We start from the raw sequence: 16,775 nt of genomic DNA, 5'->3' as shown, positions 1-16,775 counted from the left end.
TACATTGATCTGTTCTCCGATTCAACGCGAGAGCCTCTCGAGCTTTACAAGCGTGACGTAATCGTTCTTATTGCTGTTACGTGTGCTGACCTACCCTTCGTGTTCTTCCATAATGCGACGTGGAAAATAGCGCGTCGCGATTTTAATCAAAAACAATCGCTCGTGTCCCTCAAATTTTTACGCCTTTTCCCAGACCCTTTTAGCATTGGGAATCGTTATGAGAATGGGCTTGGTGATTCGGTACATCGATTGCCTCGATTGGATACATTTTCAATGGCTCTCTCAGCAGGGCTACAAAAGGGAACAGTCGTTGGTGCAATACGGCAATTGGCATGGAAACTACAGGTACACGCAGAGTTTCGCTGGACTTTCGACGTTTCCTTTCCCCTCGATGATCAAACGGCTAACAACATCCCCGCGCAAACTCCACCCTCCATTCATGACCGTCTCGAATCAATCCTGAATCTCCTATGGTTCTGTGTACAGGGTGTTTAGTTTAATTTGATTCTGGGCTTGAATTTAAAGATTTGTTTGTTTTGGTTTATTTATGAGGGATGGGGAGTTTTTTTGTTGAGGATTCTGGGGAATTTTTTTAAGGCTGAGGGGAAAATGTTGATTTCTTTTGCAGTTACAGCGTCGAGTGAATTTTTAAGCCCTCGACCTGGGACGAATTAAAACATACTCGACGTGTGAGCCACTTACGATGCCCCAGAGTTGGCACGTAAAAATTCATTTGCCCACGTATGCCTCTGAAACTTATCAATTTCTCGAGTAAGAGCACTTTGAATGCTAATAGAAATGTGCTTTTAAGAAGATCTGTTCGACTAATTAACTTATCTTGTTTTTAAGTGGATTTCATAGTATTGTTCTGGATACATTTATTCTATTGGTATAGGACAAGTTTAAAATTCTGCTTGTAATAATTAATTATTTATAACGTACTTTAAAGCAATAAAAAATTAAATTATAAAAGTAAATTAATTTATTGCTTTCTATTCGTTTTATTTCAATTTTAAATAATGTCTGATTAATACAACACGTATCCACTTGCAGGATCTCCTCAACGAAAAAATTTCTTACGTCTATGCACTGATGCGTGTTAAATGCCACACCCTCTACATTTATCCAAAATTATTCATCTATGATCACGGAAAATATTCAGTCAGGAATAAATGAAGCAAGAAACAAAACGATTAATAAAGCCAATGATAAAATAAGGCATTCGTGTACGTGCGTGTAAAGCCTCACGAAACGTTGCATACAGCAGAGTAACGCAGTAGTGGTGGTATCTCCAATCAGAAAGGGCAGAGCATTTAAAAGGATTGAACGAGAGGTAAAACCGCGGCGAAATCAATGAAAGAAATTACCGTTTCGAGTTAATCGACAGAGATTTCCATTAACCGACAAAATTATTCCATTGCGCAAAACGCAGGAAGCAGAGGGATTAAGAGTCCTGAATGGAAGCCGCACCGATTCGTATCTAATTTGCTTCTCGAATTATAAGACACTCGACTTAATCACTCGATAAATTACACGGTATATACTTGGAAATCAATTTTTCCTTTCTGCCTGCATTAAATTCTGTGAAAGGAAGTATAATCGAGGAGAGACGAGAGAATTTGTGCAAAATTATTGAAAGGGGGATCAATTAAGGGGATGAAGTTAAGTATATATAGGGGGGATAAGGACGAGGAAGAATCGATAGGCGATAAAATTAATGGGGAGCTAATGGGATAAATTTGAAATAAAGTTAGGTCGAGTGAAGTATTTTAATGGGGGGGGGGGGGGGGGGAGAGGGTGGTTAATTTTCATCGATAGAGTCGTGCAAGGAGTTTAACGTCCGTCGAGAGCGAATCTCCTAAAAGATTCCTAGCTCGTTTCGCAGCATGTCATAAAAGATGCGGAATAAGTCTAGAAACTACCGATATCAATCCTGCCGGGGAGACGACTCCAGCTTGATCTTCTTTCCCAGTAAATGCCGCAAGATTATCCTTTGAACCAAGTTTTCCGTCGCCTACAATCGCCTTTTCGCATTTTCAGATTTTCCACGCGACGGTTCCTCCATAAATTTCCATCCCTCTAACACCGCGAGATTTCGATCCCGTAGTTAGTCTTCGCATTCGTAGCTTCGAAAATATTACACGTGCTGGAATAAAGGCGTGTTTTATTTTTTGAATTTATTGCAAAGAGTCTTTATTTTTTATTCAGTAAAATATTGCAAATGCACAAATTTCTTAGAATTTCCTTGAAAGAGGACGGTTTTTGGGGGAAAGAGGACGCGGTGGTAAAAATGCCTGCGCGTTGTGAATCTAAAGCGATTTATACAATTTTAAAGAGTGGATGAAAATAGACTCGATTGGGAAATTCATCGGTTCATTTGTGAATCGAAGAAATAAATGAATAAATACGAGAAAAATCTGACAAATGGTAAATGTTTGATCAATTATTGTTTTTTTAATTATTACATAAACAGTGTAATTAGGCTTGACATTGTATTTAAAGCAATATATACAATTTTAAAAAGCAGATGAAAATAGCCTCGATGGGGAAATTCATCGGTTCATTTGTAAATCATTGAAATAAATTGATAAATACGAGGAAAAGTTTAACGAACGCTAATTTAAATGTTCGAGCAATTATTGTCATATTTTGTCATTATTACATGGACCCATAATTAGATTTGACCTCGCGTCCTTTTTTCCTGTACACCCCATCCTCTTTCACACAAATTCTAAGAAAACACTTAAAATTCGTACCTTTGCATAATATTATCAAAATAAACTCTATTTAATAACATCAGCCTTTATTTCAACACACCTAATATATCCAGGGTTATGAATGGTGACCTTACGTGTGGTAGTATGCCCTTTGGCAAAGATAAACACGATCAAAGGTAAATACTACACGAGAGACGAGAGTAAGTGTCTCCCAGAAAATTGTTACTTTTTTTGTTGCACGTCGAAAATAAATATAGCAGGCTTGTGTTTGTGGATGAATAAAAGCGTGACTGATAAGTAGAAAGGGGAGAGATTTTGATTAAAGAGGACTGGTATATAGAATGTAAACGAGGTTGCAGTCGTCGAGTAAAAGCTGTTTTTCGTTGAGAGTTGTGTGTGTGCATTTAGGGGGACAAAACTGGGGTGAGGTGGAAGTAGAGGGGGGAGGGGGAATAGAAGGGGTATTGGTACAAAGAAAATGTCAAGGACTGGTTGGTCGTGCAGCCGTTTATCGAAAGGTCTAACGATGCACGTGCAACAGTCCTGTTGATGCATCCAACCGGAAGAATCCCCCCCCCCCCCCCCAAACTAATTTCTCTCGAAGAGCAGATAGTTCACTTCCGCGCCTATTTTTCTCCGAAACCCATCAACTATCGTAAAACTAAACATCGAAAGTCCCAAACGTACCATTACGGACCTCGTCGTAGAGGAGATAAACTAGCGACGCTATTTTTGCACCCTAAACCACTCTGGCTCGTTATATCTTGTCCCAGAAAGAATCCAACTGCGGAGAATAAACTTTTCCATTGTTCTCCCTCTCCGACGACGTTTGAAAATTTTCAAACGAACAATCGCCAAATGTCATTGCACGGTCTACTGCTAAATAAGCCAGCTGTGCAAGTGCGGACGTAGGGAGGGGGGAGGAGGAAGCAATTTGAAAAATGTGTGCCGAAAATGAAAAGCATCTGCCTGGGAGATGCAGCTTCACCGTTAGGTGAAAAAAGTCGAGCTATACGTCACTTCATTTACAGAGAGCGGAAGAAAAAGTTCACTTAAGCCCACGGAGGAGAAATAAGGCTCGCGTGCTCCAAGGAAAGAAGTAATTCACATTTGAGAAAACGTGTAGCTCGTTTTATAAGGCCGGCAAGCGGAATGAAATAATGGATGGGCTTCGGGCCTCCATATATATATATATATATATATATATATACTTTTTACTCGTTATTTCCTCCGAGTTTCCACCACCCCTTCCTAAACCCATCACTGCTGCAACCGTCTCACTCGAATACTCGTTTCATATTTCTTCATATGTGTTTCGATGACAGAGATATTTGATTGTTGGGGTCTTGAGAGAAAATGTCTCTGACTATCGAGGGATGGAGGAGAATATCGTGTTCTCTTGGTGTGGAAGAAAGGGGAGAGCTGTTTGTATAGGAGGAAGTGGTTATTTTTTAGAGAGAGAGAGAGAGAGAGAGAGATGTGGAGGGACGTAGTTGGTGCGTGTGTATTAGTTGGAAAAAGAGAAAGAGGGGGGGGGGGAGATAGAGAAAAAGAAGAAGGCCAAATGTAAGTAGGCCGATACAGGGGTGGGAAGCCCCGAGGGTGCTGACCATCCCCCCTCTATGCCACTTCGGCCCCATTAGCTTCTCGAGCACTAAACGCCTTTTCGTCCACCGAGCCTATATACGTAAAAATGTGTATGCACTCTTGCTTGAACCAACACCCTCGACAAAACCCTATTTCTATACCTTCCCAGCAATAAATTCACCAACGACTAACCCAAAGTCTATTCGATGCTTGCCTTTTCCACTTCAGGACTATTTCTCCTCCCCCGATAAATTCACCTGCTGTTTTTACGCTCCTCGTAAAATCCTCCCGTGTAGTAGCCTATGTACTTTCGGCATAATTTTAAATGGACCAACGAGATCGAGTAAATCTAACGGTGACGTTGCAATAGGACTGGAGAACCTGAAAAGCGACTCGAATGGTTAAAGCAAACGTGCCTCTTTTACAGGTAATGTATATATATAATATATATTAATACTAGTAAAATCCAAAGGAAATTGAACCAATATTACACGGGAGACCAATTAGCCTTGGGATGAATTATTTCAAATTATTTTGGGTCAAGGTTAATCAGTAAGAAAAATGCATTAAATTTGTAGTCTTAATTTAAAAATTTATAAATATATATTATGAGAGAATAACAAGAATGCTGAGAAACCCTAGTGAATTTTCGTTCGACCCAACGAGCCGTCCGATTCCTCAGGGTGGTCGCTGGAAGACGAAGTCACGTAACGGAAGCGTGAAGGGGAGCCGGATAAATGGGAGGAGTGAATTTTTCAGGAAGAGAAAAAGTTGGCCCACGCAATACCAGCCAGCAGATTTATCGTAGGAATATATATACGAGGTGCGAGATAAGGTCCGCAGAGATACAAATCGGTTGATCGTTTCGCAACTGGGAGAATCAACGTCCGGAACACCCCTGAAGACTACCGATGAGATTTTGATAATTCTCTCGACACAGAATTTCGGTGAGAGGTTTGGCACCCCAGGAAATTTCCTGAGAAATTCCCGCGATGCTTCGCGACGAATTTCAGGAGTTCTTCGGGTGTCGGGTCGAATTGGGTGACGCGGCGAAGAAGAAATCGGCGAAGATGAGGGTGGAGGGGGACGGAAGAGCAGGTGGCGGTGCGTGGAAGGGGGAAACAAAGGTTTATTGCACCGGGGCAATAAAGAGGGTGAGAGAGGCTATAGGAAATGAGAGAAGGAAGGCGCGCTAATTAAATGAGTCGAGTAGGGAGCAGCATTGATTTTTCATTAGATCGCACGATCATCCCCTACGGATGTACGAGGAACATTTTTTTTTCTTTTCTCAAAAGGAACGGGAAAATTGTCACGCGAGGACCTTTCATTTTTACCTTCATCGTGCATGTATATATATATATATATATATATATATATATATAGAGAGAGAGAGAGAGAGAGAGAGGATTTTTATATCGCAGTTTACTGAGAGATCCAGTCGATTACATTAAATTAATGGAGAGAAGAGCCCAACGGCTAGGAGTTCATATTGCGTATTCCGTGAATGTTTTCCATCGCAAAAACCGTACAAGTTTCTTCAGCGTCGGTGATATTAGAGTTCTTGTCGATATTCGGCTCACCGAGGTTAATGAATTTTCTTATTGGGACAGCGAAGCAAGGTTTTTCCACAATTTTTCCTCTCCATTAAATTGGACGCTCGGATATCCGCAAATCTCGATCAAAATCGTAACTACTGTCGGATATAACGAAGCCTTAGCGAATTTCACTGGTAAAGGAAACATTATAAGTGTTAGGAGCAGCAAATCTTTTTAAGTGGGAAAAGTTGCCTGGATAATTAAAGAAAGTGGGATGGAGGTGAGTGTGGTTGGAGATTGGGAGGATGTAGTTGGGGAAGGATGATATGCAGAAGAGTTTTCGGTTATTAGTGCCAGTAAAGTTTTATGATTCGAGGAAAAAAAAATAGGCACAAGGATGAAAGAATTAGGAAATTATCATAGTGTAACATTTCAATAATTAACTTAATTATTATTTCCCGTGTGAATATTATCGCGAACATCGATGCAATTTTTTCTATGAAAAATACACACTTGGATAACGCAAAACAAATTTTTTCTCGCGTATATATATACGTTTAAGAGCGATTTAAAAAACATGAACGAAAAATTATTGCTGGCGTGGATATATTCAGCGCTATGGGTGGTCCGAAAGCAAAATTTCAAAAAGTTTATAAATTTATAAAAGCATCGCTATCGTGGAAACTAGGACTGTTAAAAAATTTCCTTCGAGCTTTTTTTTGTTCTCAGATAATGCCAAAACAAATACTTCATTTTTGAATTTCTACTTTACTCAAACGCCGGCACTTACTAAAATTAGAATATTAATTAATTAATTCTACTTCCGATTGTAACGATACATTTATAAATTAAACATCTTTTAAATATTATCTTTTAAACTACACCCGAAACATTAAAAATATCGCTACGCCAGTAAAAAATTTTTTGTCGTGTGCATTTTCTATTTACCCAACTCTTAAATAAATTTATATTTTTAAGTAATTAAAAAATTAATTTTTACTCTCCACAAGTGTATATTTAAAAAAAACTTTATATATTCCTTCGTGCAGTTGGTACTTTTTCCACAAAAAACTAATAACACCCTCGTGATATTTTCAATGTCATATCGCAATAAGAGCCCTCTAACGAACAAGAGTAAAAACCAACTTACTCGGTTTGATTGTCCTCGAAGACAAGAGAACCTTCGATGTGCATATATTGCTTGCCAGGTTTGGCTGTTCCTTCGATGGTCCTGTAGGGTATCTGCACTCTTCCACGAGCACCGCTGTATCTCACCACTCGAAGCGGATATTGGCCAACGCTTTCCACCAGCTCCACGTCTCGCTCCGGAAATCCAAATATTCCACTGTGGTCGTCATCCAGAATCATCACCGTCGCCAAACTGGGCGACACGAGCATCGCTGGATGCGAACAGTTGCTCAACCTGAAAGATACAACATTTTCCATTTCATTTCCTACGAGATCATTCCCCAACCCCTCTTCATCCCCCAAACCACCATAGGATAGTCTGTCTATCACGAGTATCATCATCCGAGTCGTTACAATTCTTCCTTCCTCGCATAATTCAATTTCAATTAACATTCTGTACTAATTAAATTTCCATCTCTCGCGAGCATTAATTCCCTTCACTGATATTTTTCATTTCTCAAGACTGGCGCATTTTAGCTGATTAAAAATCAGTTTATTTTGCCTTATTCCTTACAGTGGCTTGTTCTAATAGTGTGCTATATATATAGAATAATTATGGAGCGAGAGAAAAAAAGAGAGACGATGATGATGATGATGATGATGATGATGATGATGATGAATCTGATCCTTCGTGAATCCTGATATGATTCGTGAATTCATGCTTTAATAAAGAATCTCGAGGCTCGTAAATATGGATGAGCGTAATCTAGCAAGACTGATCGATGGGCCAGGACCACTGGGCGTGTAAAAATGTCGGATAAACGAAAAATGGTCCGTTTTCCCATAGCAGTAAAAACAAAGTCGATAGGTGGATGATGAGCTTTCTCGACTGATGAGAATCGAGTTCGATGAGAAAATAGAGACGGTGGTGGATGGACGTAAATAGACTTGCCGCTTGCATCACTCCTCGTTACTTCGATACGTTTTAATTTACGTCACGGCTCCCTCGCTCATTACATCACCCGATGACCCCCACTATGACTAACCCTGACATCTTAACCTTCGCTGACAAATCGCCTCATTTTCAGAACCTGCTTCATCCTCGTATCCGAGCCTCCGGAAACATTTCAATAACGAAACTCCTTTGGAAAACTTTGTTATGATTTATCATCCCCCCCCCCCTTTTCTATATTAAATAACCACTGGATGTATTTTTCATTTTTTGGGAAAATTATTAAATTTTGGAAATCTACATTTTTTTGTTAATATTTAACAAATTATTCTGATAAATCATACTTCTGGGTCATGATTGAAGCAGAAGTTCTAACGAGTTACTGTATTCTATATATATATATATATAAACACGAGCTCTATTATATTCTCTCTAAATGTTGAGTAACGTTTCAAGGACGAAATTCTGTTACAGAATCATGTAATTAGACTAGGAAACATGAAGGTTTTCACGAACGTAACTAATAATTATAAACACGAGGATCCACTTAATTCTAGTCGAAGTTTAAGACACAATTCAATCTGTTCACTGCACAATTTTTGAAAAGCCAGGAAATGAGCTCAACTGGACAGGATTATAATTTATGTAATTAGATTCAGGGCTTCAATTTTACATCAGAGTTTTCGTGCAACTAAATTAACGCTGGTTTTAATATAATTTTATTGTGGATTTACAGCGAGGCTTCTACTCAGTTAAATGTCAAATCGTAACATGTTATGCTACTTCATTTAATTAAAAGCTAATCAAACCAATTTCTGACTATCTTCAAGTATTTGCAAACCTCGTCTCTTCATCCCCAAAGATTCAAATATTCACTGATGAAGTTCTCTTATACAGGGTGTACCATTTAAAATGATCCAGAGCATGGACGTAAAATTATTATTATCCTCGTAACTTTAATTAGGAAAAACACTCATTTCTGTGTTAAGACCTTTTCGAGTTTAAGTCTAAAGATGCTTTAAGAGAATTTTACCCTAAAAATTAATACATCTCTTATAGAATAAAACGAAGATAAACAGAATTTTATATCCATGGTCTTCATAAATTTAAATATTATACTATGTACAGAGCTCTCGATAGATTCAAGAATTCTCGCTCATATATCATCCCACGCGCGGTATTTTATTAATCACAATTAAATACGATTTAATCATCCACAAGCTATTACCAGAAAGAGTGTTTACAAAAATGACTAAACTATTCCTCTAGCCAACTGGAATCGAGGCAACAACTGATCGCAGAAGCTATTGGAAAACTAATTAGAATAGTTGGGTAACCAATACAATAGATTGGATTGAGATGGACGAAAAAGAAGCAGAAGAAGAAGTCGAAGAGGAGGATGAGAAGGGGGAGGAGGAGAATTTAATGTGCTTGTCAAACGAACTCGAGCAACAACTGATCAAGTTTCAGTGATCGTGAAATTGGAGATATTTGAGAGTTTAAAGGAGCGAGGATTGATTCAAGTGCATAGACGAGAGTTTTCGCGCGGGAGTTTTGAGAAATGGCTGAAATCGCATCGGTATTTTTTCTACTTCCTGGGAGAGTAGAGTGGCGAACGGGAAATGGTGGGAATCGAGGCTGGACTCGGGAGGGTTGGATCCCGATGGATGAAATTTTCGATGGAAAGCTATAAATCCCGAAGAGCTTTAGGCCACGGGGCAGGCGCAGTGATCAGCCCGTTGGGAAATTGGGATGAGGTGAATTTCCTATTTAACCCCCTCCCCCTCCCCCCTCCTACTCTCCTCGTTCACCTATTTTCTCCCAGTACTTCTTCGCCCCTTCCACCATAGTCGAGAGACACCTTAACCCTTTTCGCAGGCCTATTGTTGCTCCTCTTCTTCTTCTTCTTCTTCTTCGTTATTCCTCGAACTCACCGTCACCCTCGAACCTTGCCTCCTACTTGCCCTCGACCCTCTTCCTTCCAGCAATATTCTCTGTCCTTTAACCAAAACCCTCTATGTAACAAGCTCTTTGATTTTCCTGTCCACCATTTGTCTCTCGAATCTCCATTATCTGCATATTTGCCCCACTTCTTTGTCCTTCGATTATATTTCTCTCAACCCTACCCTCTCCTGCTTCTCCCCTAACCCTATTCCTTCCAGCAATATCCTTTGTCCTTTAAGGACACTCTGGCTTTTAATAACGTATCAAATGGGAGTATTTTAAATGCCTCGTATTCCTTCTTGATTAAACTATATTATAATTTAAATTATAATTCCTGTACCTAATTACTCGATCGATGACATATGCAATTATCTATAGATCATTTTGATCTATGTTTTTCATAAAAAATTTTGTTTTTCAATAATTTTGTATACTATATACCCTTCGAGACTTAACACGTTCATCCCATTAGTAAAAGTTTGAAGTAAATTGCTCAAAATTTCAACGTGTCTTTATTTTTATAAAAAAAAGATTCTATAATCATTAACCGAATCTTAATTACTTTGATTTTCCCTTCGAACATCTCTCTCCCGAATCTGCATTATCCACACATATTTGTCCCACTTCCTTCTCCTCCAATAATAATTCTGCTTTCGTCATTTTAAACGACTGACACCCTAACACCCTTTTCGAACTTCCTCCCCCCACTCTACACTATCGTTCCACGTTTCGCTCGTTCTCTTTTCAATGCATACCGACCGACAACGACGGGAAAAACCCAAGAAGAACCCAAGAGGAAGCAATTTGGCCCCGTTGAACTCGTGCGCTCGCCAACCAACAAACCAGCCAGCCAACCACTTCATTCGAGTATCACACAGAGTATCTCAAGCGTTATTCTTCCGCGCCCTTTCCTTTCACAGATGTACTATAGCGTGTACGGTATATAGAGTATAGTATATATAAGCTCGAGTTTACACTTTAGAAAATGTCAACAGGCCGCGGAAAAGAATAATTTGCCTGCACTGCGTTTTTTCCGATACCATCGAACCCATCCAATATATATATATAGCAAGTGCCTCCACTCCCATTTATCTTAATTTACCAAAAATGTCTTGGAAATTAAAGCGATAAATTTCACCCACTGAGATATCGCACCGAAAAATCGATATTTTCACACAATACTATATATACAAGACGCGTCATCGATCTCTCCCACGGGACTCTTCGACGTTCGCTTCGAACCACTACGTGACCATTCTGCTGTCTCACGTATCGGGGTCACCGCGCGAATCTGCATTATTGCGTTGTTGTTTCCAGGAGAAATCCAGCAAGCTCCGTTATTCATCCAGCTTCCGCGGTTATTCGCGTTCATCGATCGCTCCCACGGGAACCGACCCTTACGCACCGTTCCGCTTCTTCGCCCGCCCCCCGCATTTTTACCGAAATTCTTGTCCTTGCCAAATTCCTTACTGCGAAACTCGCATAATTACACTTCGCTCCCTGATGTTCCATGTGTATTTTGTGTGTGTACTATACACACATGTACGCCACGCGAAGAAAAGCAGAAAAGTGTCCGTCGGAATCGAAAGTACGCAGTTCCGTAAAATGTTTTTAGCGCATCGATCCGTCAAGTTTTATTGACAAAAAGTTGGCGCCGTTGCTTTTATTTGATAAACTTGGGCTAATGAAATAATAAAGAAAATTCTGAGCTTGGTCGACGCCAAGTGCAGAGTTTTATTAAATTTTTTACAAGTATCGATCATTCGGGAAGGAGTCGGGGGATCGATAAAGGAGACAAACGGTTGGAATGTAATCCTTGTGTGGTTAACGGTGCTACAATCTGTTTCTGTATGGTTCCGTGTGTATGTGCAGCATAGGCATGTTCGAAGGGATGATATGACAAGAGACACGCGTGGTAAATGGCGAATAAAACAGAGGAAGCGGACGGGCAAACGCAGTTCCGGCATTGCTTCGTTCATCGATCGTTATACCCATGGGACCCCATTCCGCCGATTATTGCGGTCCTTTTTGACGAAACACGGTAAAAATAAATTCCCTCTGCGGTGCACTCTTCTGGATCCTATATATATATATATATATATATATATAGGGTATATACTGTATCGAAGGGCCATCGTCAAAGAACGAACGCAAAAACTAACTATCTTTAAAACTATTAAAATATCAATTTTTTGTCTCGACTCCTCGCCTCGCAAAAAGGGACTAGCTTCCAAAAGAGATACCAAGGAAAAAATTGTGTATCTACAACAGTGTGACGATGAAGAGACACCGGAGCATTGACGTAAGAACTTGTTTATATTTAAAACTTTTATATAGATATCAATTTTTTCTGTATTTTTCAGCTTAAGAGAAGGGAGTGGCTTTGAAATGGTTTTGAGGGAAAAATTGCATATATAGTGTGTACCATTGTAAAAGCCTAGGGGATTACCAGAGGATAGATATATAATTTATCTTCAAAACTGTGGCAGATAAGAATTTTTTTTTTTTAATACCTTTGAATTATAATAAGGGGTAGTTTCAAAAAGGTTCCATACGATAAAAATCCCATCTCTTCCAGTTTGAAAGATGAATATGGGTTCTTGTATGCTATGGTGCATCTTTGCAATGGTACACCCTGCATACCAGAACTATCCAGACGGATCAGTACGATCGCTAAATAAAGTTGCCAGTGTATACCATGTAGTAGCATGAAAGCCTTCTTGCCAGGATAAAGAGAGCCCTTATTTATTTGCCTTTCCCATCAAAGCAAACACACCGCAACCCCTAATACCATCCAGAGTCTCCCCACCCCCCTATTCAGCTTCTTTTACGAAATAACAAGGCTAATGGCATTAAGGAACAAACAAGCCACGATAAATCTATCGGTAGTAAAATTTCAACGATCTCAAACGATTTCTTCGTTTCCACTTTCTGTGAAAACGTTCCTCGTTATATATCTACTATATATATAGTAGAGTTAATTCGGGGCGGTATTAATTATCGAGACAACTCGAGAACGTCCCTTCATCCGAGCCAATTAATCGATCGACGAGTGCATTTATCAGAGCCATCTATATGTACACCAGAGCTTGATTAATTATAGTACGAGGTCAGAGAGATTTTCGATAATTCGCTAGAAGCAATAAGATCACGACAATTATTTATGTAATTTATAACTCTAATCGCTCATACCTATATGAAAAATCATATGCATTCCTCGTACACGCGGGAATTTCGTTTGTTCCATGATCAATGGTATATGCACAATTTTATAACTTTTCAAAAATTCTAATATAAAAAAAGGAATGAAATTTTCATAGTGCATTTTTAGATATCAAATTTTTCTATTGATTTGTAAGAAATTTTAAAAATGACACATTCTCATCACTAGATGAACAGTATATAATCAAAATTACAATAATTTTCATTGAAATAAAAAACGCAATAAAAATTGTAATGGTATAGAAAAATTATTGAGATTTTTATCGATTAGCCAAAAGTGGCATAGTTGTCGTCAGACTCAACGACAATAGTTGCACTATGTGCCTATAAATCAGTACTGTATACATGGAATACAACTAAAGTCCCCCCTAACAAATATACGTCTCGGTAAAATGTTGTTAAAAAATAAAATTTAACGCATCACTAATGAGAAAAAATCCGAATCGTCAATAATTTAAGTATTCGTGGAATTCCGATTTTAATTACCTGACGTAAAAATGTTCATCCTCCTCGAAGAGTTCGTCGTCGATGACGGCGAGTTCGATGAGCTTTCTGGTCTCACCGGGTTGAAAGGTCAAGGTGCCCTTGGCAGGAACGTAATCAGAGCCAGCCTCGGCGGAGCCATCCTCCGTGCAGTAGTCGACGGTGCAACTGGTGTCAAGGTCACCACCGGTCCTGGTGACACCGACCTCGAAGGTGCCAACGTTCTCCATGACGGTATAGTGTCCAGGCTCGAAGAAGACCCTGGTGGCATTAACGCTGTCGATGTCGATGCTTTCGGCCTCGGCCCTCTGCAGCTCGGCCTTGACCTCGCTGAGGTCACTCTGGGCCCTCTCGCTGATCTTCCTGCTGAGGTTACCAGCCCCGACCATCTTCCTAGTGGCCTGAACCCTGTAGAAGGCTCTGCTCTTCGGGCCCTTACCCAGAACCTCCTCGTGCGCCATAACCTCCAACTGCTCCAACGGCAAGGTCGGATACTTCTTCCTCAAGTCCCTCAGGGTATTTATGTAATCCCTACGAGTCTGCTCGAACTCCCTAGCCTCCTGACTGTCGGCATCCGCCAAACGATCCGCCATGGCCCCAAACCCATTGGGACTGTCGTACTGCTGTGGCTTTATCTCCAACTCGACCCCCGCCGAATCCGAGTCAGCAGCCTCGGCCTGGACAATGACCCCGCGTTTGTTCATACGGTAGCCCTTGTGCAGGTACTTGTAGATGAGCAGCCGACGATCGGCCACGTAGGCGGTGAGCACCGTCGCCGGGAAGAAGGAGAACGTCAGGATTCCCTCCCATACCTCGAGGACACCCGGACTCGACACTGCCAGGATCACGTAGAGCCACACGTAGGCGAAGATGCTCCACGTGGCTGTCACGAAGAACACTCTCAAGTGCTTGATCTTCCTGGTCTCGCCGTTGGGGATCACGAAGACGCAGAGGGAAATTATGACGAAGAGGTTGTAGGCTGCAGAACCGACTATGGTACCAGGTCCCAGTTCTCCAGCCTGGAAATTCTTGGCCCAGATCTCGATGATCGACAGGAGGATCTCCGGGGCGCTACTGCCCAAGGCCATCAGGGTCAAATTGGCCACCGTCTCGTTCCACACCCGCACCACGATGATCTGCGGCTCCCTACCCTGTCGTTTCACCACCAGCTCCTTCTCCTGGGACGTGATGACCTCGATGGCGGCCATGAAACGATCGCTGATTATCGACACCCCAATGAACAGGTAGAGCAACAGCAGGAAGTACACCAATCCTCGGAAGATCGTTTCACCGAGGCTCAGGTTCTCCAGCGGACTCCAAAGCGGCACGACCAACCCTGGCTCGCATTTCAACGAAATGTTTGACATGATTTCTCCTTCTTCTGCTATGCGATCAACCCTCGCCGCAACCTACCTCTTCCTATTTCTCTCTCTCTCTCTCTCTCTCTCTCTCTCTCTCTCTCTGTACCTTTCGACTACCCGATATCCGCCTGGCTAACCAGCTTCTTCCTGCATCTACTCCTCAACATTCACAACATCATCAACATCCGTTTGTCCTAACGATTTTTCTGTAAATCGATCATTGCACTTTTGTCAATTTTTTAACATTCTCTCTCTCTCTCTCTCTTTCTCTGGATGAGAGAAATTTCTCTTTTCTTCCCTCTCGTCTTTTCTCTCCAAGACAGGATGAAATTTACATAAAGGAGGAACGCTGAGCATCCCTCGTCAGAGCCAGTTTAGCTAGTTCTGTAGGGCTTTCTCTCTCTCTCTCTCTCTCTCCCTCTGTCCCTTCGGACCTTATCGATTTTGACACCTTGCCGCTGCTTGGAGCAATCCTGCCCAAGCACGGATTTTCAAAGAGGCCGCGCGAAAACTCGTCGATCGATTCTATTAATTCACCCCTCCACCCTCTGTCTCTCGGGCAGTCCTTCGAACGTTAGGAGGAAGAAGGACGAGAGCTCGGCTCGGAACGCAGGAAAGAAGAAAAACTGTTAACGAGAATGAAACTCGAGGAGCGTGTGGTTACTTCTGGAGATTGGCCATTGAAATTGCAAATTTGCCATTTTCACAGCGACGGAAAATTGGTGAAAAATTGCTGGAAAGGGTTCGCACGGAACATACGCAGATTGAGGTTGTTTTTGTTGTTGTAGTTAGGGGTGTCGAGGACTCGTCGGGAGGGGAGAGGAGGTGGAAGAGCCGGCCGGCAAACCGCTGGATCTTTGTGCATTCCCTTGAGAATATCCGTTCAGAGAGTGGCGCGAGTCCCCTCCCCGAGTTGTCCGCCACCAGCGTCAGCGTTAGCAGCACCAGCTCCCTCGACGAGCTGGTTACTCCACTCGCGTTCACTCACGCACATATCACGCTAAATATTGCCCCCACTCGAGCCTTCCGGCTCTCTCTCTCTCTCTCTCTCTCTCCTGTATATTCTTTATTCTACTCCTTACCTCCCCCCACTCTCCCCCAGCCACAAAATAATCTCAGCGACCACCACGAGTCCCATCTCACCGGAGGAGATTTTCGAAAAACTGGGTAGGCGTCGGTGCAGGTACGCGGCGGCGGCTTTTGGGCTGCGTCCAGAAGAAGAATGCGAGGGGCTGGTGCGGAGGAAGGATCTGAGGAAAAAGAGACGCGAAGAAGAGGAGTCGAGGATTTACCGGGTGGGACCGGCCAGTTTCCGAGGAGATTCCATCTTCGGGATGACGAACGAGCGGCTGGATCGAAGACTCCCGAGGAGAAACTAAGATGGAGAGTGAGACGCGGGGTTCGAGTAGAGAAAGTTTTTACCGGGCGGACCCGGCTAGAGTCTGAGTGTCCCGGCAAAGTGTCATGTCAGGAAAGAGAAGAAGGGGAACGGGAAGAACCGCGTGGGGCCGCGTTCGAACGAGCACTGACGAGTAGACTAGACCTCGCTCCTCGTATATCACTAAAGAGAGGGTGGGGTGTAGTGCATTGGGGTGGGGGGAGAGGGAGACCAAGAGCCAGCAGCCCCGAGCTTAACGTATATATATATACATTACTACTGTGCGAGTGGAAAAGCCGCGGAAGGTCTCCGCGCACCTCTCCCATCACCCTCCCACTCGTGCTTCTCCTATACCAGTCTTCCCCCTACCAACCCACCCCTTTAACCCCTTTTTCCACCCCTACGACGCCCAACCCTCCCACCAGCCTGCACGAACCTGGCTACAGCCGACACCCCTCTGATTCCTCT

General features: G+C 42.0%; 1 protein-coding gene across 2 annotated transcripts in view; it reads right to left on the bottom strand.

Annotated features, from left to right (window-relative positions):
* Nucleotides 1–16,436, bottom strand: part of Calx (sodium/calcium exchanger 3) — a 37,683-nt gene extending 21,247 nt beyond the window's left edge. For both annotated transcript variants that reach the window (XM_066742179.1, XM_066742180.1), the window contains exons 1-2: nt 13,572–16,436; nt 6,990–7,262 (exon numbers count right to left, since the gene is read on the bottom strand). In XM_066742179.1, the coding sequence (XP_066598276.1) occupies nt 6,990–7,262; nt 13,572–14,935 (1,637 nt within the window). In that variant the 5' untranslated portion in view covers nt 14,936–16,436. The remainder of the gene's footprint in view (nt 1–6,989; nt 7,263–13,571) is intronic.
* Between the last annotated feature and the right edge of the window lie 339 nt (nt 16,437–16,775).

Source organism: Prorops nasuta, unplaced genomic scaffold, assembly GCF_024137725.1.
Source record: "Prorops nasuta isolate Cenicafe-Biocafe unplaced genomic scaffold, Cenicafe_Pnas_1.2 PNAS00027, whole genome shotgun sequence".
Lineage (NCBI taxonomy): Eukaryota > Metazoa > Arthropoda > Insecta > Hymenoptera > Bethylidae > Prorops > Prorops nasuta.
The sequence above is the reverse complement of the archived record's forward strand: the minus strand, read 5'-3'. Positions and strand labels throughout refer to the sequence as shown.